General features: G+C 34.5%; 3 protein-coding genes across 3 annotated transcripts; 2 read left to right on the forward strand and 1 right to left on the reverse strand.

Moving 5' to 3' along the window:
- Window positions 1-1,163: 1,163 nt before the first annotated feature.
- On the forward strand, window positions 1,164-14,864 carry LOC106150422 (coiled-coil domain-containing protein 171). The gene is made up of 31 exons (XM_013523218.3): window positions 1,164-1,314; window positions 1,732-2,009; window positions 2,333-2,501; window positions 2,688-2,767; window positions 2,909-3,083; window positions 3,356-3,468; window positions 3,602-3,690; window positions 4,131-4,171; window positions 4,328-4,422; window positions 4,576-4,668; window positions 4,911-5,005; window positions 5,299-5,364; window positions 5,660-5,798; window positions 6,007-6,112; window positions 6,286-6,392; window positions 6,702-6,791; window positions 7,383-7,544; window positions 7,674-7,712; window positions 8,032-8,199; window positions 8,549-8,737; window positions 8,988-9,498; window positions 9,750-10,138; window positions 10,578-10,760; window positions 10,923-11,114; window positions 11,362-11,507; window positions 11,783-11,837; window positions 12,083-12,196; window positions 12,653-12,820; window positions 13,159-13,256; window positions 14,044-14,127; window positions 14,419-14,864. Exons 2-31 carry the CDS (start codon window positions 1,833-1,835, stop codon window positions 14,477-14,479), a joined length of 4,194 nt encoding a protein of 1,397 aa, XP_013378672.2. The 5' UTR covers window positions 1,164-1,314; window positions 1,732-1,832; the 3' UTR covers window positions 14,480-14,864.
- Window positions 14,865-14,896: 32 nt separating this feature from the next.
- Window positions 14,897-18,108, reverse strand: LOC106150465 (soma ferritin). The gene is made up of 3 exons (XM_087009148.1): window positions 17,810-18,108; window positions 16,492-16,690; window positions 14,897-15,903 (listed from the first exon to the last, which is right to left on the reverse strand). Exons 1-3 carry the CDS (start codon window positions 17,999-18,001, stop codon window positions 15,719-15,721), a joined length of 576 nt encoding a protein of 191 aa, XP_086865274.1. The 5' UTR covers window positions 18,002-18,108; the 3' UTR covers window positions 14,897-15,718.
- Window positions 18,109-22,686: 4,578 nt separating this feature from the next.
- Window positions 22,687-24,586, forward strand: LOC106150467 (glutaredoxin-1). The gene is made up of 2 exons (XM_013523318.2): window positions 22,687-23,068; window positions 23,418-24,586. Exons 1-2 carry the CDS (start codon window positions 22,826-22,828, stop codon window positions 23,514-23,516), a joined length of 342 nt encoding a protein of 113 aa, XP_013378772.1. The 5' UTR covers window positions 22,687-22,825; the 3' UTR covers window positions 23,517-24,586.
- The last annotated feature ends 2,388 nt before the right edge of the window (window positions 24,587-26,974 follow it).

A 26,974-nucleotide genomic window follows, 5' to 3' on the forward strand; every position in this document is an offset into this window, starting at 1 on the left:
CCATAATTGTGGCAGGTGCGCTTGGACTAAGGACAGGGAGAATCGAGGAGCCAAAAAATAAATACTTCTAACATGTTGTTTTGTACCAGCTTTTTGCAATACAATTATCGGCTGATTATACAACTGAAGGATCTGGACAAAATTTTGTTATTTGGTTTTTACATTTCATATATAAATAAATCAAAAGCATTTTTTAAAGCAAGCAATCAAAATACGGTGGGTGAGGGTTTTGATTTCGTTCATTTATAATAGAATTTTGTCTCAATGCATAGGTGATGCATATTAATAAATTAATGCCACTACACTGTAATAACTTAGATTTATAATCTACTGAAAATGATTTTAATAGCCTCTTCAATACTTTTCTAACGTTTATACTTATCCCTTTTTCGTTTATTAAAGAAAAACGTTTTTTAAAAATCAAGTTTTAGATTGACATTTCTTATTCGTTATGCCTGACATTTCGTTATGCCTCTTTTTAAATTAACCGTCCATGCCATGACTTTAGTCAAAGAAAATTTCTTAATTTGAAACAAAAGAAATTATTTCCCAATATACTCCTCTTACCCAGTATTTTCACACCAGTGTACGCTCAGATTTCTCCAACATCTTCATCTCTCTCTCTCTCCCCCCCCCCTCACTCAAAGTCAAACTTTTGTTGATATTTCGATGAAGTGTTTTCAAATGAAATATTGTATCTCAAGAGCATGCTTAAATAGCATGGCCTACTTCCATAGTCAATACTGATTAGGTTTTCTCACTAGATTTAATTTTTATACAGTTGGAAAATATTTTTCTGTGTTGAGAATCGCTTACAATAAAGAAGGGCCATCAAAAATGTTGCCGTAGCCCAATTGTCGCTCAACCTTAAATTTGTACTTCATATGTACTTTATTGGCAATCACCGAACTAAATTTGTTTTCAAATAATTAGAGAATTTTGTGAATCTCTCACTGTTGTATAACTGCAGTCTAGAACTATATTATGTCAAATAAGAAATAAAATAGAATTTGAACAATATTATGTCTAATAAGAAATAAAATAGAATTTGAATAGTCACTAGCAACTCACCTATAACACTTTTCAAGCGACCTTATTATTTTTCCAGATGACAAGCATTTTATTTTTGTTTTGAGAACAATTTACCCCTGCAGCCACCTCCTCTTGACATGTACATTGCAGTAGTTGAGATAGGGGTGTGCACCACGAACCGGAAGTGTAACCTATGACCCATTTGTTTTCAAACAATATGGCGGGTGCACACAAATTTTGAATTTTTAATATTGTTTTGAAGGACAATGTTCTTTTATCTCGGTGAGTGCAGTGAAGGTTTGGCATGGACGCTAACATCATTCAAATATTTTGTCATAAACAACGTACGTTGTATGTAACTTTTTTAGCGATCAACTGTTGTGGAAAATAAACTACCAACAAACTTAATCGTGCTACAGACAGTACTCCGCAGTGCAGAATAAATCTGATCGTTTTGATATACAAGTGTAAGATAAGAGGGCATATTAAAGTTACAAGGAATCGGAATTATTCAGATTATTGGCTGCTATAGGCTGTGAAAATTAAAAAAAAAATTTAAGACTTCCAACCTTAGCTTATTTTCAAATTTTGATATATTTTGAAACAGAAATTTACATTGACATTGTACCTAATAAACGTTTCCTAGTAGTATAAAATCATTTGTTTCCTCACCAAATAACATTTTATTTTTTTTTGAAGGTGCTCAGACATAAGGGCAAGCGTTTCATCAAATTTTATCAAATCTGGTGGCAGTCAGCACACGAGAATCTTATTTGTAAAACTAACATAACCAATGTGGCATGTCCAGAAGCAGTGATGTTTCCGACATGTCAGCATCTGCTCGGGTACCAAGTCAGCAGCAGCAACAACATAGTGGTGTTAGTACCACAACAACTGGGAATTACTCCCCAGTGTCCACACTGACTGGGAGTGGAGATTCACTGTTGATGACTCCAAGTAATGAGCAGGTTTTACAGGTAATATTTTAATTTTGCGTTAGCAGACCGAAATCAGAAGGAGCATGTCATATCCTTTGTTCAAAAGGCACCAATACAATTCTTGTAGTTTGAGTTATCTTAATCTATGCACTTCATATTCACAAGAACTGCTAGCTACTAGTAAATTTTAACAATTTAGACTGTATAACATTTTAAGCATGCCCCTGTAGAAAAAACAAAAAAGCCAACACTTCCATCTGTGTGGTCAACAATCTTTTTTTAATTTTTTTCATACACATATCTGGTATCATATTGTATAATCACCTTGCCCATATGTACTGTTTTCCAACAAACCTTTACAGTTTGGGCCTTCTGAAGCCTCCACCAGTCAGAGCACATCTCAGATGACGGGTGTCTCACAAATGGCAGCCTCACCAGGTATACCAAATGAGGATGGGGGCAGCTCCAAGGAGGTGATGTACCTCAGGAACCAGCTCAAGCAGATGAGGGCAGAGATACAGACTGAGCAGGGTGAATAGTTTAAAGAAAGATTTAACAAAGTTTTAATGGTTTGATATAATTATTGGAGGGCATGGTCTTATGTTAACTAACATTTCAGTAAACCAAACAAAGCATGTCTCACTGATTTAAACTAAGATTGGCTAAATGTTGTTGCAATTGGATGTTTTAACAAATCAAATTGTATGGTTTTTCTAGACACAGTGAAGCAGCTAAGAAGAAGACTGAACACAGTTGAAAAAGAGCGCCTGGAGTTCACAAGCAGGAGCAATGAACAGGTAACAGTTAAGTTGCTGAGATTTGCCTGCTAAAACTAGATTTCTTGTTAATTTTTACTGTATAACAATTCCTTATTTTTATTGAACTAAATTTTCCATGAACAAGAATTCATTCTGAGAAAGCTTCGTTTTATTTCTCAGACTGCAGATTTAGAGAGTCAGGTAGCTAAGTTTCGTGCCCAACTGGAGAAAGGGGAGGCAACAAGACAGTCACTGGAGTTTGAGTTAGCTAAGGCAAAGAGGGAGGCAGCACAGGAGAGGAGGTCTGCTGAAGACAGAGAAGCTATGATGAGCAGCATCAATGATAACATGAAAGGTTGGAGGCATTGTTTGCATAACAATATTTTTAACTAATAAATCATTGCCAGTGTTTTATCATCCAGACTGTTCTATCATATTATAGGTGTTTAGAATAGCAGTTTTGAAAAATTGATAATTTAAAAAAAAAAATCAACTTCATATTCAAAATGACTGTTTGATGATGGTAGAAACTGCATATTTATTAACCGGAAGTTGACAGCTGTGTGTTTAAATTCAAAAGTATGTATATATATAGAAAATATCATCCTTGATATTCTCATCTTGCAGAGAAACTTACTGAGATAAATTTACAGACAGCAGATCTTCAAAAACAGTTGAAAGAATTCAAGCAATCGTCAGAGCAAGAGACTGCTAACCTAAATATAGGTTTACAGGAAAAGGTGCTCTCTCTGTCTCTTTATCTTTTTAAAGAACCCATTCATAATAAATTATGTTAATTTTAATAACTATTAAATCAAAATTAACTCATTATTTTTGATGTGTTGTTTATAATGTGCCCCAATTTCTTTTTAGGAGCAAATAATAGCAAGTTATCAAACAGAACAGGACATTTTGCAAGCTGAAAAGGAAAAACTTGAAAATATAGTTGCAGAACTTGAGGGGTAGGAAGACATACTGGCCAGCATTTTATAATTTTGCATTAAAGTATAAATGGTTCACTCTTGCATATTAGAATTTCATTTTTTTTTTTTTTTTTTTGACTTCAATGTAAAAGTGGCCTTTTTTTTCAATAAACCAATTATTTAATGATAAATTTGATTTGACTAAAACAAAATGTTTAAGATTGATCTCAGTCTGTTGCAATAACCTTTACTGTTTTACATTTGTATGGTTATCTTACTAACTTTTAAGTGCAATTGGTTGTCTGTTTTAGTCTCTTTGTTTTTGTTTTAGATGAATTGAAGTTGAAAGGATTATTGCATGTCCTTTCCATTTCATCAAGTTTGTTCTAATGATAGATAAGAGCTTCAAAACTTTAATTGTCCCTCTATTGCCATGAGATAAAGAGGCTTTTGTGTACATACATATTATTTTTCCACAGGAACATAGCAGACCTGAGTGAAAAAGTTCAGCATTTAGAAGGTAATGGTTGTGTTTAGTATTTTTGTACAGCTGCAGAAACTCATTGTAGCATTACTTGATTTACAAATACAAAAAACCATGCATGGTCATTGATAGAAATTGAAGAATTAAAAAATATAATAAATTTAAACCTTCCAGTCACTTTTTCTATTTTAGATGAACGCAAAGCTCAAGCAGAAGGTTTAAGAAGACATATGAATGATTTGGATTTTGCAAGAGAAAGAGAAGATAGACTGAAGGCTGACTATGAGGTATATATCTTTCAATCTGCCCGAGACTGTTAAAGAAGTGATGTCATGATTTTTACTCAGGCCATGAATTTCAGTTTTGTGTAACCTTGATTTGTAAAACAATGCAATCACAAAAGCATGTAAATTCATGTTATGTTTGATCCTCCTTTTCAGACGGCATTACAAAGAATTCATACCTTAGAAGAGAGCATAGAAGCTGAGAGGGCCACACATTTACAGTCAAAGTTTAACTCTGAGATTATACAGGTACTAATTTTTTTATTTAAGGTGCTTAATACAATTGATTGATAAGTTTGATTGCTTATATTTCTGTGTATGTTAGCACAATTTGTTTTTATGGTAGTAATAATTAGTTGGAACTTATCGCTGTGTAAAAGTAAAATAAATTTTTTTAAAATCTTATTAAGAAGCATCTGTGTAGAAGGCTTACAGGTGATGAAGAAATTTCTTACTTTCAAAATAGTATTTGCAAGTAATCTCTACTTCAGCTGCGTGTTCGTGATGTTGAGGCAGCCTTGGAACTTGAGAAGACAACTAAAAATGAAATAGCTTCAGATGCTGAAAGGCAACAAAAACAACTTAGGTAATATCTTTAATGCAACAAAAATCAACTTATTATGTATGAAATACTAATTGATTGCATTTTTTTATTCTGTTTAATTATGCTGCTGTACAAATATTACATGATGAAGTACAAACAAGTAAAATGGTAATGTTGTAAGGCTGATCCTATCTCATAATAATGTGTCAATTGTGAGTTTTACATTATGATATTTGCAGTGGTGAACAGGTTGATAAATTTTTGTCATATAGAGAGGGTTATTATTATTATTATTATTATTTTTTTTTTTGAAAATTATTTATTTACTTTACCAGGGAACTAGAACAAGCTTATACGGAGGAGAGGAAAATGTCAAAACATACAAGAGATAAGTTTGAAAGGTAAGTTGGGATTGAATGATCTTTGTTATGATACTGTAAAAGAAATATGACAGGATGAAATAATGAATTCATCATGTGAGCTGTGAGTTTGTATATCCTAAGTTTTCTGTGTCTTATCTTTAATATTTGTGTTTGAAAATTGTTCTAATTTACAGTTGTTAAAAGAAATCATATTTGAAAATCTCAACGTCATAACAAATCATAAATTGACTTCTGTATTCACAGCTGGATTGTGTTGTATGAAAATTTAGAGTGTTGTAGCCTGCAGTTGATAATACATCTTAAATCTTTTCAGACTTGAGAAGGAATATGCAAATGTTAAACATCAGTTGACCTCTGAGGTGGAGGATAAGAAGGCTGTGATATCAAACCTATCCAAACAACTAGAACTACACCAAAAAAATTTTGATGACCTCAAGGAAGAATTGGCAAAGGTGCAATATTCTGTGACTGTTTAAAAAAAAAACATAAGCCTCATGTTTGGTAAATGGTAATTTGTTGTTAAAATATTTTGGAGCTGTAATGCTATTTGATATCCTGCAGTTAGTGGTATGTATATTGTTTAATTGAAAGTAGGTTATAGGCATTACTGTATTTATGCTGGTTATAATAGTTGATGACTTACAGAATTGCGTCTTCTAGGCTAAGAAAAGGCAGATCTACCTAGAAGAGACATATGGAGGCAGCATGAGGGAGTTGGAACTCTTGATACAAAATTTTCAAGTAGAACCAACCCCAAAAAAGAAAAGTAAGTAAATTGTGGGAAGTTTTTATTTGTTATATTAAAAGCTAATATTATTGTATTATAGTTAAGGTATTTTTTATGGATTTGTGAATCCTTTCCTCATTTGCTTAAGTAAATGTTATAATTATAATTTCTTACCTACATGAAGTACAAACATAAAAATATCTACATTTTAGGAGATAAAAAAGATAAGCCCAAACCCCTGGCACCATCTGTAGTTCTGGAAACCCTGAGACACACTCTACTGGAGTACAAGAAAAGGCTGGATGCCACCTCTAGTGAGGTACAAATAAATCATTTTGTGTCTATTAAAATATTTTGATTTGGACTGTTAGACCACAGGACATGTCAATAAGCTGAAACTGACTTAGATCAAGATTTATGGGTTGACAAGTTTTACCCATGCGTTGTTTTTAACGTTCTTGAAGATGTCTATTTTAAGAGTTCATTGCATACTTTAATTTAGCCACACAGTTAGTGAATATCTCATATTGTCCTCAGTAAAATCATATTTTTATTTGATCTGTTAATCAACTCAGCTGGATTTTAGTAGCAAAGCATTCTATATAAATGTTATACTTTTCTGTTTTAGTTACAAAAGGTTAAATCTTTAACTGAAAACTTATCAAAAGAAGGAGACTCCTACAAAGACATGATTTGGGCTAAAGATAAAGCATTGGAGGCAAGTACACAGATTTAAGATCAAAACATGGGTGGTATACATGTGTAGCTGCTTGTAAGAAGGTCTATAATTCAATTTTTTGGTTTGTTATGAAAAAAGATGTGATTACCAGTAGATGTATTTCTGCACTGGAAATATCCCTTGATTTACTGCATTAGGCAATTATACAACTTTATGCACATCAGACTGAACAATTCAACTGTTAGTTTTAGGGTGAGCAAAGTTTAAAATAAAATTTTACAAACCCAAAAGGAAGTCTAAATAACTTTCTTTCACACTTAAAGGTAAATAATATGACTTATGCTACAGTAATTGCAAGAAAAATACTTATGAATTTCTTTACTTGCAAAATCTTCTGATGCATGACAAGATGCCTATAGTTATGAATAATTTACTCCTTACTATTATTTCATCTCCACTGTTTATATAAAATCAGCTACATTCATTTCAAAATAAGGCACTTGTGTTCAGTTTGTGTTGGCTTTCACATGTCCATTGAGCGCCCGGGAATATCAATACCTGAATGTGGAAGTTAAAAGTTAGGTGTTGATTGCTGAACACAAGTGTAATAACTTCTGTTGCATGCTTCAGGAAACCCAGCAGGGATATAGATCTGCCAGCAAGGAGCTACAGAGACTGCGCCAGGAATACAGTGAGCTGGAGGCCACGCTGGCCACATTCAAAGTAGATGCTCAGACAATTACACAGAGGTATGAGAAGGAGGCCACCAGGGCCCAGGAACTTGAGGAGGAGGTAAATGCATTATTATAGAGACGTTGTTCTTTCTTTTTCTATGTCTTATAGTTGTCATCTAAATGAGATTTCTGTATATTATGAGGTTGTTAAACAGCAAAATTATCATTTCTTCCTGTTAACTTTCAGATGATGAGAGTAACAAAGAAGCATGACGCAGAAATTGAGGTGAGGCATAAAAGAAACATAGATATCTACCATAGACTTTGCTGAAAAAATATACATGAGATTATCCTTACAGTTTTGAAGGCAGGTTACGATCATTTTTTCCCAGTTATATTCCATTGAAGTCTTTTGTAGATTTATGTTTGAAACATGAGAGCATTTAACTAATATTCTAAGTGCCCATATGTATTATATGTAATAAAATTTGAATTATAAATTATAATCATCAGAAAGTTGAGCACACTGTAACCTCAGAAATGTGACAGCTCTGTGCAAGTCACAGTGAGATGAAATGATTGAAATCATGTAATCATACTTTCAGGACCACTACCAGTATCTGAGGTCACTGTACCACAAGTTGCTGAGTGCTGAGAGCTCCCAGTACCAGTCTCCAGCCAGTACAGAGGGCATGTCCTGGGTTGATCTCACTGTGGTGGTACAGGAATACTCTGCAGCATTACTCAATAAACTCTACAGGACACAGGAAAAGGTGAGTACTTCAATAGGAGATAATACACAGCATACATATTAAAATGTATTGCAATGTTTTAAGATGGTTTTTATGGCCCAAGCTCATAATAATGATGAAACAAAATATTTATTTTTCAGCCTAAATAGTTTAACAGAAAGTTAGCACTTTGATATTGCATTAATGTTAAGAGTCTAACTGTTAGTTTTAGGGTGAGCAAAGTTTAAAATAACTTCTCAAGTCAGTAAGTATGATGTTTGGAGATTTTAAGTAACCTGATAGGTCAGTATTTTCCATATAAATTTGAAAAACTATCTGCAATATTTCTAGCACATTCAATAGTTTTTTTACCACTTCATAATTTATAAAGCTTCAACACCTGGAAAAAGTGATAACCAGTAAGGATGAGACTATGGATGCCATGCAGAGGGCACATGAAGACCAGGTTGACAAACTCAGTAGATTGGCAGAGGAACAAGAGTTGGATTGGCAGAGACAGAAACAAGATCTGGAGGAGCATTATAACAGACTGCTGGGGGAGGTACACACAAGATCTAAGGTAAAGTATTAATTTCAAGGTTGAATGAAGAGTTGAGTTGTCAATAAAAATGTAAGTTTAAATTCTATCCTTGAATCTTCAATATTGTTTTGGTTTTGATATTTATGTAAAGTTTGATCATTTTTTCACTTCAAAAGAAAAGAAAATGTAATTCATCTTAATTGAATAGAGTAATATGGCATTAATTCATCATTATTATATCTATCTAAGCTTGTGACTTATCTGTTTCACTATTTTACCAAAACTTCAGAAAACACAGGTGATAGCAGATCAAGCCTGGGAGAAGATTCGACAGACAGGAACAGTTCAGCAAGGCCTTGAAGCAGAATGTGCAGAACTTCGGGCTCGCTTGGCCCAAAAGAACCAGGAGCATGGCTCCCTGCTTACTGCCTGTGCTTTGTTGTGTGGAGCTTACTATCCTTTATTTACCAGAGCTCAGGCCTTGGCCGCCCAGAGAAATTTATTAGAAGTCCACTCAAGACATAGTGAAGAGATGAAAGAACAAGCTCAGACTTTGGTAGAAACTCTCTCAGCCGAGCTGGGCGCAGACAATGAACTGAGTTTTCTTGATCCCAGTAGGAAGAGGCGGCGGCCCCTACTGAAATTTCGAACTGCTGCTATTGTTGTTATTGCAGCAAATAGACTGAACTACCTCTGTCATAGCTCAGCAAGGTTATTTGTCTCATATACCAATAGAGGGAGCAGTGGAATGTTGGTATGTGCTGGCAGGACACCACAGAGCAGTAGGAGGGTATTTACAGGCATGTATATAATGAGACCATTGGAAAGACTTGTGCGGAATATATAATTGGAACGCGTGTCCTATTTTAACACTTACTCCTTGCTTACTACCAGTATTGTTAACCAATATCTATTTACATAAGATTTGAATGGAGTTGTCTGCTTTTTTGAAAATCAAGAGATCTTTGAAATAATGTATCATATGGTTTTATGCTGTTGAATATTTGATGATTTGTGTTAGTGTAATATTAAGTGTTACTTTCTTTTGCAGGTGTTGGTTTAAGTAAATCAGCTAGAACATACGGAGGTGGTCTTACTGCTCATAGTTCAGCCACACTGGATGAACGCATGGCACTCAGCTGGCTCACCAGCTCAGACCTACTGAAGACAGTGCTCTCATCAATGACCGATGTCCAGCAGGTGCTTGACCAGCTCCAGCAGGCTGGTGCTAGTGACCCTAGGCTCCTCGTTAAAGCTGCCAAATCATCCTTTCACAGACTATTAGACAAGCTGGGTCCGTACTTTGGGGATGGGAGTGAAGATGGAGGATTTTCTGCCAGAGGAAGAGGTGGCAGTCTTACCCAGTATTTAGATTATGGCCTGAGAAGAGTGATCTCCAATTTCCCCACAGATGGGACAGGACAGTTTATGACAATGGAGGTGAGTTCTGATGTCTATTTTGATTTGGATGTTGATAATGAGAGAAAAGGTAGTATTTAGATGATTTGACATTATTGTGTTTTTTATTATTATTATTTTATTATTATTATTTTTTTTTTGCATTTGTAAAGTAGAACATGGATATCCAAGATGTTTTGTGAATGTTGAACACATTTTAAAGAATATTTTGAAAGATTTATCCATTTTTTTTTTTTGGGGGGGGGGGGGGGGTGGATGTCAATTTTTTATGACCCCATCAGACTCATCAAATCTAAGTTGTAATCTAATTTGTTAGATATTTTTATCAATATCTTTGTTGAAAAGTTATATTAGTATTCCCAATTCTCTAAACATCTATATATGTTGCTTCCAAACTTTCACCCATGTAATATGATTATTTCTAAAACTTAAGCATTAATTGGCGATGTACTGTTTCCAGGGCACAATGACCAGTCTAAACCAGCACATCTTGGACTTCACAGCACGCCTCCACAAAGCTGAAGTTGACCGCAGGAACCTGAAGTTGGAGCTGAACCAAGCTAAGCAGGAGAGTTCTGCACTACAACATAGCCACAGCAAATCCAAGATCTTGGAAGAGGAAGTTGCCAAACTTAGGCAAGAGGTAATATATATTGAAACTTAACTGAGACTTTTCCCCATAAAGAGGTGTTTGTGTATTAACTTTGTATTTAACTCTAACTCTTCATATGTTGAAAGTTTTTGAGTAACTGAATTTTTTCAAAAATGCGAATATTTTTCATTTTTTATTATTTTCTCTTCTTAGGGTCAACAGATGGTTCAGTTAGACAGGTTTGATAGTGTTTGTCAAGAGTTAGAAAGTGCTCTAAAACGTGAAATGCAGGCCCAGCAGTTACTGAACGAACAAAGTGACCAGCTGCATAGCCTGAGTAGAAAGTTGGACATTCAGGCATCTGAAGGGTCAGAGAAAGAGAAAACTTTGTCTGAAGCTGTGCAGGTAAAATATGAATCAGACTAGAGGAAGAGGACCCAGTGTGTAAAGCTGTATTTTTCCAAGTGACATTTATTTCCATTGGTTTAATATCATATATATATGCAGGGTCTGCTATTATTTTTATTGCTGAAACATTTGGCAAAAGTTTGTCATATACTGCCCTTTGATATACAATACAGGGTTTTGTTATTACGTCATAAATTTCAGCATTGATTGCAATAAAATTTAGTTTAAAAGTTACAAATTGCAGGGTTTATCTGAAGCTCGTCAAGAAATTCGAAGAACAGAACAGACTGTTCGTCAGCTGAATAAACAGGTACAGCAACTGGAAGAAGAGAAACGCATACTTCAGGACAATGTGTTTGATGCAGAGAACACTCTCAGGACAGTAGCTAAGTGAGTAGTGTGTAATATGTTTTACACTAATTGGATCATCACTTTTTCTTGTACTGTAATAAATTACTGTGGAACACATTACTGGTGAAGTATGACATGTTTTCTGCTTAAATGTTACTTCCCTGCATGATTGTTCTTTATGTTTTATTCATGGACAGTTTGGTAAAAAGGGGGGAGTGAGGTACTCTGTCTGATCAGTATTGAAGTCAAACACTGTGGCCTACAGTGTTCCATATTAAATTATATTAATATACAACATCAATTTATCATTTTAGGGACAAATCTGGTTTAGCCACCTATCTTAAAGCAGTAGAATCTGCTCTGGCACAGGTAAGATTTTGATATGTGTTGTTTAAATTAAATGTTTCTTTCAAGATTGAGATTCATATAATTTGTGATTGTACCAAAGATAAGTCCACAAAGATAAGTTAATTAGCATTTTCTTTAAAGTGAAATTCTTCTAACAAAGCTAATTTCTGTTATTATTGTTATAAGTATTTATTTTTAAGTTCAGAGTTATTTAAGATAATTGAAACATTCCAGTATATGTGCATATATTTTTCATCCACTTTCAGAGCAAGCAAGAAATGATTTTATCGCGAGGTTTCCGTGGTCGTGAATTCTCCCTGTCTAAAGTGCTGCTATCCTCAGATCTTCTTCCAGCTGACACCGTAAAACCTGGCCCTGAGGTAGGTATGGTGTATTATGAGAAGTTTCAGTTGAAAATATTATTTTTATTAGGAAAAAAATATATCCTGAGTTTTGATTAAAATGTGAAAAGGGGTAGAGGTGGGGGTTGAACGAATATGAGAGTGATGGGAATTTCTGCCTTTATTAGGATTTTACTAAAGAGATCACCATAACTTGATAAGCACTGTTTAAGTATTAAGATACTGATTTATGCCATGTTTATTTTGTATGGTCTTGTCAGTTAATAAATGCGTATCTAAATATTTATAGAATAAATATTTTAAAAACTTATCAAATGGGAGCCTCTTATTTCAGTTATAAGGGAATATAGCCAGGAATTTGAATCCTCACAATGAAAGATATAGGTCAGTAGGATTATTTAGTACGCGATTTCTTTATTTCAGTCTATATCAAATTTTAACATGGTACAAGTGTTGTTTCCTTTTTGTTTCCAGCTAATAGCCTGTCAGAACCTTGTCAGTGTCTTTGTGGATGCCCAGCACCAAGCATTCTCTAAGATACTAGCTCTGGAAGAGGAGATAGAGTCCAGCAAACGCCACATCAGCACCCTAAAACAGGAGCTGAATGCAGCATGTCAGAGGGAATATGAAGATCACGGCCAGGTGAGAAGTCCAGTGGTTTTCCTTCTCTGGGACTGTGTTATGTGAATTGGTGGTTTCATTAGCTATCTCCAGGATAAGAAATGTTCTGTACATAAATGAATACACCTGTACAAAGTAAATTTCTGCCAATGATCAGGAAATGTTTTTGTGATATTCAAAACAGACTGCTTACATTTTTTAATCAGGTATATAAATGCATCTTAATCATATTTATGTCTCAATAACATTTTTCAAAGACACAGTTTAGTAAACTGGAATAGATGAATTTACCCAAATGGAGGCTTGTAAGTGTGATCCTCAAAGTTTTTTTGTCTTAGTATATCATATCTCTACACCAGGGTGCCTTTGCAGAGAAGTCATATGTGAGCCGTGGTGGAAGGGGTATCTATGATATGGGCCCTGACAGGAATGGCAGAGAAACATTTGCTCCACTAGTGTAAGACAAAATTATGATTCATGTAAAATAATTATTTTCACATTTATGTGTAATAATCATAATTTGGAATGCAAAAATGTATGAATTTTTAACATGGAGAAAAGGTTTCTGTTTTGAACAATGAAACAACTGAGTCTCACATCATTTAAACTAACATAAAAATATAAGTTACTAAGTTTTAGATTAAGGTAAACTTTTTGCTTACTTTGGTTGCTTGTGCAAAAGCAAAATATTTTGCTATGAAGTACACTTGACCTTGTAGCTCAGAAGTAATTTGTTAATGTCAGTTGTGTAAGGATTTATGTTAAAGGTCAAGGAGCCTTATGAAAAAAAGGTCAAACTCATTCTGTTTTGTAACTATTTGTCCTTGCCCTCAATTGCCCATTCGTACTAGTGTTCAGTATAATTTTGCAGGAAAATAATATAATGACTTATTTTACACCATTTATTCATGCCAAGGCCATGCTTCTGTATGATGATCTTCTAGATTTCAAAATAATTTTCAAATATTAAATGATTCAGGAATGTTATCCAAAATGAAAAGTAAGTCCCACACTCTAAAAAAAACTATGAACAAAGTATTATAAACTACATATTTCACCAGCATTACTGCCTCTATAGTTTCTTAACGTGTTAGAAAATAGATTGAATCTGTGGTCATATACCATGATGATTATCAGCTGTGAAATTCACTTAAGATACTTACAAGGTTCACTTAACTTCCACAGCTGTTATTTTAATCAACTGGTCCCTAACCGTGATATAGGATATTTACAACTTTTTCCAGTGAAGATCCTGACCCTACAATGTCATACCTTCGAACACCAGGTGGCAGGTCATTCCGTGAATCTCCAATTCAGGACAAGACCAGGTAAAAGAATGAACATTAAATTGATGGGCAAAATTATTGGTCTACCACATATGTCTACCACACCCATGCTTTTGTTTTCTTACACCTTTAAAGAGAGTTATGAATTTGCACCAGTTCAACCATTAACAAGGCAAGTGCATTTCAGTTCAGTATTTTCTGACTCTCTAAAATGCTCACAGGAAAGGGATAGCAAAAGTTAACCAGTATGTATAACTTTTAATTATCCTCCTAATGCAGTGGAATAATCCACAAAATGGTGTATATTTTTAAAAAATCATATCTATCCTTCAGATCCCCATACCAAACAAGTCAGGCTAGTAATTTGCGACCTCGCCCATTCAGAGTAACATAGGATTGCAAAGACAGTCATGACAGACAAGGGGCTTCCAGCAGCATCTCAGGGGAGTGGAAACATTGTCAAATCTATTTCAAATTCCTTTAATCCCTGAATATTTAATACTGCTGTCTGAGTTAATTATTTGTGTAATTTTATCAAAATTTAAAAAATTGATATATTGGCAGCAGCTTTGCTTTTTATTGATAACTTATTGATTTTTACTGTATTAAATAAGTTTTGTACCAAAAATGTTATGAATAATTTAACTATACATATTTGTATATACTTTAAAATGTAAAGCAAAAAATACTACTGCCTTTAAAAATTTGAGTGAAAAATAGTGATGCATTTAGAGTTGTGTATAAATAGAACTTTTAATAAATTTTTGTATCTCTAAAAAGGCTCTCATGATATTGTCTTACAAAACCAGGCTTTATATACATCAATGAGTATTTTTTATTTGACTGACATCAATTTTTAGTTCTTTGGAAAAATCAGCTTCACACAGGAAGTTAGACTATTCCTTTCATGTTTGCACTCATGTAGTTACACCACAGAATAATATATGAAACAGTCTTTCGGATGTCACCAGATGGACTATGTTTAGCATGGAAATTAAAATTCTGGGGTGCCATAAGAGGCCCTAGAATGATCCGTCCACCTGTAGATATCAGATAGTACATTTCTTGTTCTGATTGTTTAATAACAAAAAATAAAATTTCTTGTTTTGAGCTTTAAGCAGGATACCCAGTTCAACCCAGAGATTTTTGTAAATGGGAGATCAGACAAAGTTGACCTTCAATGTTAATTAACTGCCATAACTTTAATCAACTTTCATGTAGATTTTTAAAATAGGTCTGTAAGAGATTCTATAGACATCACAGCTTTCTGATTTTGTCATAATTATCTAATACATTGTGTTCAAAATCCAGAATAAAAAGTGATAAAATTCTAATTTCTAAAAAAAATTAAAGTAAAGCAAATAAAACTTTAGAAACTGAAAGTTATTGATACAACAATAAGAAAGAATACTATTACATAAAAAGCTCTAAAGTTACACAAATACCCTCACTCATGATTCAAATGTACTTACAATGAGATGAAACTAATGCACAATGGATAATACATTCATTGATGGTGAAATTCTTTGTGTTTACTCCTATCCATCTTACATTAATAACATCCGTGAATCAGATGGGCTCATACTAGTATATTTTGTGTGCATCTATCACTATTTTTTATTTGTGCAAGTTCTTATGTCAACTTTGCATCTCCTTCAGCTGCTGGCTTTTTCTCACCACATCCATTTTTCATGTACTCATGCTGCAGGTGTTCCTTGTCAAAAAGCCATTCTCCCAGACCTGGCCCAACTTTCTGTAGGGTGGTGATGTAGTCTGATATATGCTTGATCTCCTCAACCATCATAGTCAGTTGTGTCTCTGTGTGTTAAAAAAAAGGATTTTGAAGCAGTATTTATAGCTACTTACAAAAGGTATGTTGCTGACTAAGAGAGTATAAGGGCTCATTTCCAAAGAAACTTTTGGTCTATGTAGATCGATCCATCTCCGTGAGAACTCTCGTTGAATGCAATCAGATTAACATGCTTCATCTTGTTTTGAATGTACTTCTAAAATCACCGTGAATTTGTGTATTCTACGCAATGCCAGGAGGAGGTGTGCAAATCTGCTAAACTAATTGCATTCAGCGAGAGGAGTCCTTGTGGAGCTGGATCAATCTATGAAGACTGATAGTTAAACTGAGAACGAGATTCAAGGCAAAGAGACTGAAGCTTTGCCTTTTCTTATTTACTTATATGCAGGTGCCACAAGGAAAAATAAATGTTTTATGAAATTGGCGTTGGGGATTTTTGGAGAAATGTTTCAACAGAATTTTTAAAGATACTTTTGCTACCTCTAACATAATAGAGATGAAAGGGCAGAAGATGGTGATGGGGGGGGGGGGGAGGTCACATTTTTGCTAAGGGAATGATAGGATATACCAAAATAACAGATAGTAATTCAATTCACCTTCAATGAAATCTCCCATCTGAGTATCATGGTGCTTGCTTGCCATTTTGTGTAGGTCAAGGAGGGCTTGGTTAGTTTCTTTCTCTATCTCCAGAGCAGATTTCATGGCATCCAGTCCACTGCCCCACTCATCTTTACTTGGCTTAGGGATGGGCTGCAGGACCACGCGACCTCCACGAGTGTTCTGAAACTTGATGAACTGTAAAGAAAAATGTATATCAATTGGTATATTTTTTATAACTCATTAAAAAAGTAAGTGAGATAGACAAGTTATTAACTATATTTATCATCAGAATTAATTTTTAAAAGTTTGTGAAAAATGATAAACAGATTATACTAAGCAAACAGATCACCTACTAATCTTGCAGATGTATACAATGATATGTGAATAGTCTAGCTAGCAGTTCTTAATCAGAAAATGCCTGGAAACAATATCAAATATTTGTATAACACCAGCTGAGTTAGTGGTTAATAAAGTTATCTTAAAATAGTGACATAGTCATAATTTTCCAGACCCCCTATCCCTTTGAAAGGTAATCATAAATGCCCCTAAAATTCATAAATACCAAGCTTATTACTCATCCCTTGCTGTAATATTACTTGGACTTTTATTTATGAAAAAAAGGAAAATTCCATCACTGATGGGAAGCACTCTGAACAAATGTGTGAACACTTTAAATTTTTCCATTCCATTTCAATCTGGAGAAGTTCCAGTTTTATTATCGACTCCAACTATCATTCAGTTAAGAGCATGGACAAGAGAACTGGTGAATATGTGATATATTTGTGCCCTGCCAAAATTAAATCTATATTTGGGTTATTAGTTCTGTGAGTTTTCACAGGCAATATGTTTTTTTTTTTTTTTTTTTTTTTTTTTGTTCCACTGCTGTCTACTATTTTATAAGTCATTTTAATAACGGTCTGCAGTTGAACGATTTCAGAATATGAACAACAGTGAGATATAATATAGCACGACTTTCATGTTGAATTTAATAAGAACAAAAAGGGAACGGCTTATATAGACCGATCGATCCTCGTAAATTCGAATGATTTAGAAAGTTCAGAAACAGAAACGCGTTTAACTTACACAAGAGACATACTCAAAATATTACCGTCACATAACGCGTTTTGCTTTACATAAAAAATTGAAAAGACCGATCGGGGAATGTTTTATGTGTGCAATACCATTATGACCTCTATTCATCTTTTGCAGGTCATTTCAGGTTTTCAGTGCATAACATATTATCGCTTTGACGTCTATATTGAGGCAGATATTAAAACAGCACATTTTTTAATCATTGAAAATAATAAAACCTACCATAAACGCGTGTTCCCGTTCTTCGTCGGCTTGGTGCCTGAAAAATGCGCTGAATCCCGGCAGGGCGACATCATCCCTGTCAAAATATGCGCTCATGCTATCATACACGTAAGATGCATAAAATTCCAAATTTATCTGCTTGTTCACAGCAGCTTCGCATTCTACGTGATAATTTTGACGTGCAAGCGACATCGTGTTACACCAATCGTACAGAACGTGAGTCTGTCGGCTAGCAAGGCTTGTAAGAATGTTAATGTCACTTCAGTCACCTTCTAAACCTTCCCAAGGTTAAAATACTTCTCGTTGCACTGCAAAAACCAACATCAACAGCGACATCTGTGGAATACTTGGGAAACTAATACGGTCTGAAAATTGATATACTTCCTTCTCGCTGAAAAAGGGAACTGCTGTTTTATTATTTGACAAGAAGATGCAGAAAGCGTTTTACGGGTGAAATCACGCTCTACTGTCACCTTGCTTGGTTAATACACCGACAGAAAATAACGACTTTAGACTACAGTACTAGTCTGCTATTACGAAAATAATCGATCAAAACCGGTTAAGTATTTTTAAACGAATTAATAAATTGCCACCCCTCACCCCTTGTAATATGTATCTTCTTTAGTGTCGCATTGCGCAGGAGTGCGTGCCACTTTTAACATTTTTGTTTAATTTTCTGTTTAATATTTCTTCTTTGGTAATTTTAATTACTTAAAAGGCTTTGGCATACACAATCTGAATCAGTGTGCACGTTGCAACATTTGATAACCGGGGCAAGATCGGTGAGTTGAATTGAATAGAAAGACATCTGAAGACTTGCGAGTGTCTCACTGTCATTGATCTGATGTACGGTAAACATGCCTCGTTGACTGATGATGATCGATGAACCTATGTGGGGACTTTAAATCATATATATATATATATATATATATATATATATATTGCTTTCTTTCGTTTGAGGTTTTAATCTAGACCTATAAAAGATGCTCCTGCTGCATTCAAAACTGCGAGATGTATTCCATCTTTCTGTCTTCCCACATTGTTACTACCCTCCATTGTTACCGCTTCGTACCGTTACCCCCCCCCCCCCCCCAAAAGATCGGTGAGTTGAACTGAATAAAAAAACATCTGTTACCTCTAACATTGTTACCGCTTCGTACCGTTAGCTCTCCCCCCCCCCCCCCCCCCCCCCCCCCCCCCCCCCCCCCCCGATCCGATACGTAATTTTAAAATGTCCTTAGGTCCTATCGTCAGGGTCGATTTTTAAATTTCGATTTGTCACACGGTTGGGGTCCCATAATAGGCTAGAAAGGCGTTTAAATTAAATTATTTTTAATCTAATTTTGTTTTGTTTATGTTTTTAATTTATTTATTTTTGTACAATAGAGAATCAATCGTGCGGGAGCGAAAATTGTTAATTGTGGTGCAGAAATATGGGCCATGTATCAAGGTCAAGAGGAAAAGTGCATCAAATGTTGCAGCTGGAGGAGAGCTGATCGATGTTTACACATTAGTATGCAAACATAGCATGATGGATTAGAATATTAGTAAATTAGATATAATTCAAGAAAATTTTCATTTTTGAGAGTTACATTAAGACACTTGTAAACATGTAATAACAAGTTTCAAATATACAAATCACACACTCATGATAGATGTAGGCAAGAAACGGATTATAATTAGGAATGAAAAGGTGTGTTTAGGTTGCCAAGGTGGAGAAGAAACTGAAATAGATTGATTTCTTGTGCGTCTCTTGTACGCTGGTCTCATAGTTAGGGTTAATTTGAAGTAGCACATAAACAAGATGGCTTTGTTTATCAGAATCATAAGTAGGCCTACAAAATAAACTTCCGAGTTACGCAAAATTATTTTGTTTTTGAGAAATGCAATAAAAAGAAACACACAAGAGCTTATTTCCTGTCTTTCTATGGATATAGAATTATAAGTTATTTATATTATAGCTTTTATGATATACAGGTTTGATGCGCATATAATCACTTTATATAAACTCTCGATTGCAATATAGGGCCGAAGTCCGAATGATCACCAGTGCATAGGGGAGACCGGGGCTAGTTGGACCCCGGGGTAAGTTGGCCCCCCGTCAATTTATGACAAAGTAACTACGAGGTAAAAAAAATTGGCCACATATTCTTGTAAAGTGACCGTAGCCTACAATGCTAAGGAAGTGTCGGACGTTAAAAAGTTTTACTTAAGCGGTGAGTCGAAATAAAGTATTTTTGCACCTAAAAGTAATTTTGTTAAAGAGATTTAAAATCTATTTCATAGGCTTTTGATCGAATATAATATATGTATAGGGCAACAAACTGAAGCTCATTGTTTCAAGTTTCACAGAGACGTATCATCGTTGCTCATTCTAGCACCATAAATGGCTGCCATCCTTTAAAATAAAAAGTGTGCATCCGGGGCTAGTTGGCCCCCTTGACTCGGGGCGAGTTGGACCCTCATATTACCCACAAACTTTTGCGCGCAACACAGCTAGAGACCATTGTTGAAACAAACTCAATGGTTTAAAACTGAATATGTAACTTTCTTTTAAAATGAAAATTTATTATTCGTTTTCATTCATTGTAAACCTGCTTTATACCATTATTAATAAATTCTTTATTAAAATAAAACAAATTTTATTGATAGATATTCTGCTTCTTGCAACTTATACCCCCCCTACAACGTGATGTACGGAAACCTCAATAAATCTGCCTCATTTGAACTATTCATTCATCAAAGACTCTCAAAAGTCAATTTAATAAATTAAAAATGTATAAAAATGTATTACAAGGCGTTTACGTGGGATATTTACTCCATTTTTGTATAGGGGGCCAACTTGCCCCGACCCTGGGGCCAACCTGCCCCGTGATCCATCTGGCATTATATTTGAAAAATAATGACGTTGCATACGTAGCTTAGTTCATGGGGCTTACTTTGAAACCGGTTTTGTTACTCTAGCTCATTCCTAGTTGGCTCTACAAGGCCAAAAGTGTCTAACTGGGCCAACTAGCCCCGGTCTCCCCTACCTGTCAATATTGACAATTGCTAGAGAGAGAGATTCCCTCGCACGGCCTACGTCCTTCACTGCGACACACACATATTAAAAAAAAAATTATAATAATAAAATAAATAAAAAAGCTGTTTCCTTTTTTCAATTAACTGTTTTTATGGTTTATAAAGTAACGCTTTGGTTTTTTCTTTATGTTTTAGAAATGTGTTAAGAGTTTATTATAATCAAATAATGACTTGACAAAATAATATAGACAAATCAAATCGGCAATGCAGGTAAGTAATTTCAATTGAAGTCTTTCAATGTTTAGTTTGAAGAACATCATCAGCTGTACGTTTTACTCTTTTACTGAGTCATAGTAACAGCCTGTATAAATCAATTATTAATACAAGTCAATTTTTCACTTCGTTATTTCAGTGTCCGTCTTGTCACTTTCATCGGGGATTCAGCGTTTTGCACACCTCAGGTAGAGGTGACACTCGTTAGCCTAACTTTCTGTGTTACTGGGATATTTTTTAAATATTGTTGAGATTTCTTTGTAAAGTCTCTATTATCTCATTTCATAAATGTTCGATTTTTCTTGAATTAAAAAAACTGCGTAAACATCAAAGCAATAGCAAAAATAAAGAAAAATTGAATCTGATAGTGGATCACCTGAGGAAGACCTTGAGAAAGTCGAAACCTAGTGTTACTCGTTTAAGTAAAATCCAGTGTCAGATTCATTATATCTTTATTTTAGCTATTGTTTTGATGTTTACGCAGCAACGAAATTTTGGCAAAAGACGAAAGTAATATGGATAAGCAGGCACGTAGCCAGGAAGTTCACTACAAAATATATCGGAACGCAGTATAAAAATCAAAATTAAATGACCCGGATCATACGTTACCGGAACACACGTTACCATTTAGGGCTTCTTGCATAATCTAAAGGCATGGTAAAAATTAAATTTAAATTGAGACTTTCGTGGATTATTGTTTTACACACATTTATGTTTTTAAAAATTGAATAAAACTTAATTCATTCAATTTTATTTTTGGACACTTCGGGGTGTGAAATGCACCTCTATATAGGGTTTGGATGATATGCGTTTTTCTTCTTATACTAATCAAATGCAAATTTTAGAAATATTTTCCAGCAAAAATATTACATTAAATATTCTAGAAGTGTTTAGCTGTGTCCCGTTGAGCCGCAGAAGCTTTGTTGGTGGGCTTCAGATTACGTATAATTCAGCTAGTCGAACTCTAATTTCAAGAGGGGAATATAAGTGTGATTTTGTGTGTGTGTGTGTGTGTGTGTGTGTGTGTGTGTGTGTAACCCCTCTGATCCCACCCCCCCTAAATCCGCCATTGGTTCTATTCAAAGTAGATGTCAGACGTAGTCTACAGCAAAGTCCATAGATCTATGTTTACTATTACATGTAACTATTTGGGAGGAGGGAGGGGGATAGTAATCACAGTTCGCGGGAAATAAAATAATAGGCCTAAATTCACAAATCACAGTAAACATTTTTTCATATCTTATTAAAATTACCAAAAAATTACGAATTGATTTGTGCACCGTATGACGAAGACTAAAAAAGCTGCATTCATAGTCACGGGAATGGAGAAATATTACCAGACTGCACTATGGCCCTGTGACGAATCCTCATCTGTTTGTCTTGAACGATAAACTAATGTCAGAATTCAGGTCAAAATAAAACTTGTCTCGAAATGGTCTCTAATGTATTTGTTGCTTCCAACTCAATGGGGTCAAATGTTTCTGGACACGTCTGAATTTTAAACATTTTTTTAACTTTAACGTTAATAATTATTTCTTTTTATAAACCTTGACGTGTAAGTGCCCCTTGCAAGTGGCGCCACCTATGTTAACCAGGCAATTCCAAGGATACGCTGCGTATTACAGTGACTAAGCACAAAAATTGAGGGTGCGTTAAATATTATAAGCGTTTTCTAGAGGCAGCAGCTGTACTCTGTTTTTACATTGAATTCTTAATAACTTTATGGGAGCAACCCAATCGTACTCGGAAGAAAAGATGGCAGACGTTAAGAAAATGATTGATGCGAAAATTAATAGCAAGAAAGTTGTGGTATATTCTAAAACATATTGCCCCTTTTGCAAAAAAGCTAAAGATGTTCTTAAGCAATATAATATCCCGGAAGATATTGAGATTATAGAGATAGAAGATAATCCAGACTGCAGCGCTATCCAAGATTATCTTTGCCAAATAACCGGGGCAAGATCGGTGAGTTGAATTTGAAAGATCTCTGAAAAAACTACACAATCGTTAGTGTCTCGCTGACCAGTGCGTCACTGACATTGATTCAATCATGGCAGTATATACTCACTGAGTACTTCGTGGTTCGATGTACGGTAAACATACTTACTGTCTGACCTCAGGGTGCACTAGTCTGTAGTAAGTTATTGGCCTATTAAATTGTGTAGATCTTTTAAAAGAGCCCCTGTAGTCAGAGGGTACGGTAAATATGCCTTGTTGAATCCGGTTGAATCTCGGATCTTGGGTATGTGCATGAATCTATTTGTCCCTGTTTAACGAAAAATCACTTCCACTAATTTGGTGAAATATATTTCAGGTGCCAAGAGTGTTCATAAATGGAAAATGTATTGGGGGTGGAGACGAAACTGTTGCGTTGCAGAAGTCTGGGAAACTGAAGGGCATGCTTGGACTTTAATAGTTGAATATCCTGAGAGAAGTCGTGTTATGGTGGAGTTTCTGGTTGAAATGCCCAAAACCTATGCCAAGCCAACAAGAAGACTTCTTAATATGTCATTTTGGAATTTTCTGTGTGGTCTTTATCGACTTAAGTGTCTGGTTTTTAAATATACTACATACTTTGTTACATCATAGTATTATAAAACAGTTATATTTGCCTTGTATCTTATGATCAGGAATAATAAGCACTAGTACTTGATCTCATTCCAACATAAATTTTGCATTACTAGTACTTAGGTTTCATAGTCACATTTTAGTTTCTCTTTGAATGACAGTGGAAGATCAGGGAGTAAATTTTTTTTATTTTCCACCATGCATTCATGAGTCCTGTGATACTAAATTATGTATGAATATAATAAATCTACTTGTACCCCTACTTGCCCAGATATGTTATCAGATGTTATTGTTTAATAGTGTTGCTGTGATACTGTCTAGTCACATGTCAGTATTAGTAATACTTTTGTCATTAAAAATTCAGTGACTAATTTGGACCAAAATGAAAATGAAAAGCAGCTAGTGCAGTAGTCTGATCAGGCACAATATTTTTTCCTCTTTTGTATTTGTATTTAGTAGCTGTTCACTGTTTTAGACATACATGGAGCAAAGGCAAGGGCAAGTTGCAACTTGATACAACATATTTGGTTTATATATCTGCTCTGCATATAATAAATAAGATTCTTACACCATAAAAATTCCTTGTTCCTTTATGAAAAGATGTAAGAAAATTTGCCAAGAAGTTCAATGCTTTCTTTTGTTTCTGCAAGATATTTTTAAATTTAAAACATTAAAATTGTTTGATATAATAACATTTATATGTTGTTAATACTTAAAGTATATTCTCAAATTGTTTTAACTTAAATCTGTTTCAAGCAGTTTTGCATGTCATTTTATTAACAATAAAACAAATTGATTTAAATCATGAAAGGCACATAATTGTACTTGAGCATTATATCTGGTGTCTCTGTCAGTTACATGTGTAATTTATTCCCAATTTACTCAACAGAGCCAATAAACTTTTTCTTTGAGGAAGTGATGTTTTTCGCATTTTCTACTGACAAATGGCACAAGCAGAGTTCAGCATTTTACTGATGTAAGTAGGGTGCACATTTCCTGCATCATTAGGATTTAGTGGTGTGTGATTTATTTGTTCCAATTAAGTTCTTCATTAAGAGAATTTTTTGTACAACTTTCAATTTTAGTAAATATATCAAACGTTACCAATCAGATTGTATTCTGATGGTGAATGATCATGGATCAAAAAAAAAAAAAAAAAAATGGAGAGAGACAATCAGTTTTGATAATGACTTTTTATACACAGACACCGTAAGTGTCTGTATGTATTCTGATTGATCTGTCTGTCACCGTCGCTGTCTGAAACATGAAGTTTGCCCATAATAACTGCCAATTTTTCAATTTATTAAACCGTAATTTTGTTTTACTTAAAAATTACTGAGTGGCTTAGTATGGTGAAGAGGCAGATTGCTTTTGAAAATTGGCATGATTGGTTTACATTTACAGTAATTATTCTTTTTTTTTTCACAATTTTGGTGACGTTCCCCCAAAAAGTACCACACCATATTTTCATTTTATAATTAAATTTACTGGATGGCTTTGTTTGGTAAAGAGGCAGGTTGCTTTTTATGTACAGACACAGATGTGTCTGTACATATTGCCATCACCTGCGTCTGTCGTCGCCGATGCCGATGCCGATGCCGTCGCCGGCGCCGTGCACTTTCCTTGTAAACACGATAAGTGGAGGGCAGTTTTACTTTTTGGCTTAATATTTACAGAGCTGATGAATATTCATAAAACGCAGGTCAAATCAGCATGATCGGGCCATTTTAAGGGAACTTATGCTGTTTTTTCACTTTTTTCAGCATATATGCAACCCTGTAAACACATTTTAAGGAAAACCGTTAGGCCTGTTGTCATGAAACTCACAGGAGTAATCAGTCTTATGAAAACGCAGGTCAAGTTTGAAAATCAGCATGATCGGGCTACTGTTTTAGTAGTTATGCTGTTTTTTTCATTTTTCAGCATATATGCAACACTGTAAACACAAAATAAGAAAAACAGATAGGCCAATTGTCATTAAACTCACAGGAATGGTCAATCTTATTAAAATGCAGGTTGACTTCGAAAATCAGCATAATCGGGGCATTATTTTAGAAGTTATGCTGTTTTTTCACATTTCCTCAGATTCAACTCTTAGGCATGTTAACAATCTCATTATTGAACTAATAAGATACGTAAAAGTGTTTGTTTGACATTTCCTGCATCTTTACAACATTGTTAGTTGATTATGTAAAAATGATGGTAAACTTGTTATCGTGTATTGTGTAATAAAGTGTCAAAAATGGAAATAAACTCATATCATTGCAGTTTGTCAGATTTAATCATTCACTATGATCAGGATCTCAGAATGGAGGAAATTAGACATTTAACACTATTCTATTGATATTTTCCCCATCTCATCAATTTTCTTAGTTGATCATATAAAAATTGCAGTAAACTGTTTATTTTGTTTTATGTTAAAAAAAGCGTTAAAAATGGAAATAAACCCATGTCAGAACAGTGCTGTCTTGTTTCACATTTCCTCAGTTTCAATTCTTAGGCATGTTAACAGTCTCATTATTTAACTAATAAGACATGTTTAAGTGTTTGGTTGACATTTCCTGTATCTTTACAACATTATTAGTTGATTATGTAAAACTGATGGTAAACTTATTATCATGTATTGTGTAATAAAGTTTCAAAAATGGAAATAAACTCATATCATTGCAGTTTGTCAGATGCAATCATTCACTTTGTTTAGAATCTCAGAATGGAGGAAATTGGACATTTAACACTGTTGTATTTATATTTTTCCCATCTCATCAATTTTCTTAGTTGATCATATAAAGATGGCAGTAACCTGTTAATTTTGTTTTATGTTAAAAAAATTGTTAAAAATGGAAAAAAAAACATTTCAGAACAGTGCTGTCTTGTTTACATTTTGGCATTTTCAAGTTGTGACTTTGAGTTCCATGGGCCTGAAGACCTTTGCCAGTCACATTTTCTGAATATCCATGATACTAATATTTTATTATTAAAATTGATGGTCATTATGCTGTTAAACATTATGTAATATTGCATCAAAATTTGAAAAAAACCTATTTTGGGCACTGCTCCCATGATGACCATTTAAGAAAAACAATGTCACTTACTGTTCTCAAACAGTACAGTAAATATGTACAGATGTGTCTGTACATATTGCCATCACCTGTATCTGCCGTCGTCGCCGTCACTGTCGCCGGTGCTAGCGACGTGCACTTTCATTGTAAACATGATAAGTGGAAGGCAGTTTTACTTTTTGGCTGTATATTTACAGAGCTGATGAATATTCATAAAACGCAGGTCAAGTTCGAAAATCAGCAT

This window comes from Lingula anatina, chromosome 1 (assembly GCF_051362555.1).
Source record: "Lingula anatina isolate TDL-2025a chromosome 1, LinAna3.0, whole genome shotgun sequence".
Lineage (NCBI taxonomy): Eukaryota > Metazoa > Brachiopoda > Lingulata > Lingulida > Lingulidae > Lingula > Lingula anatina.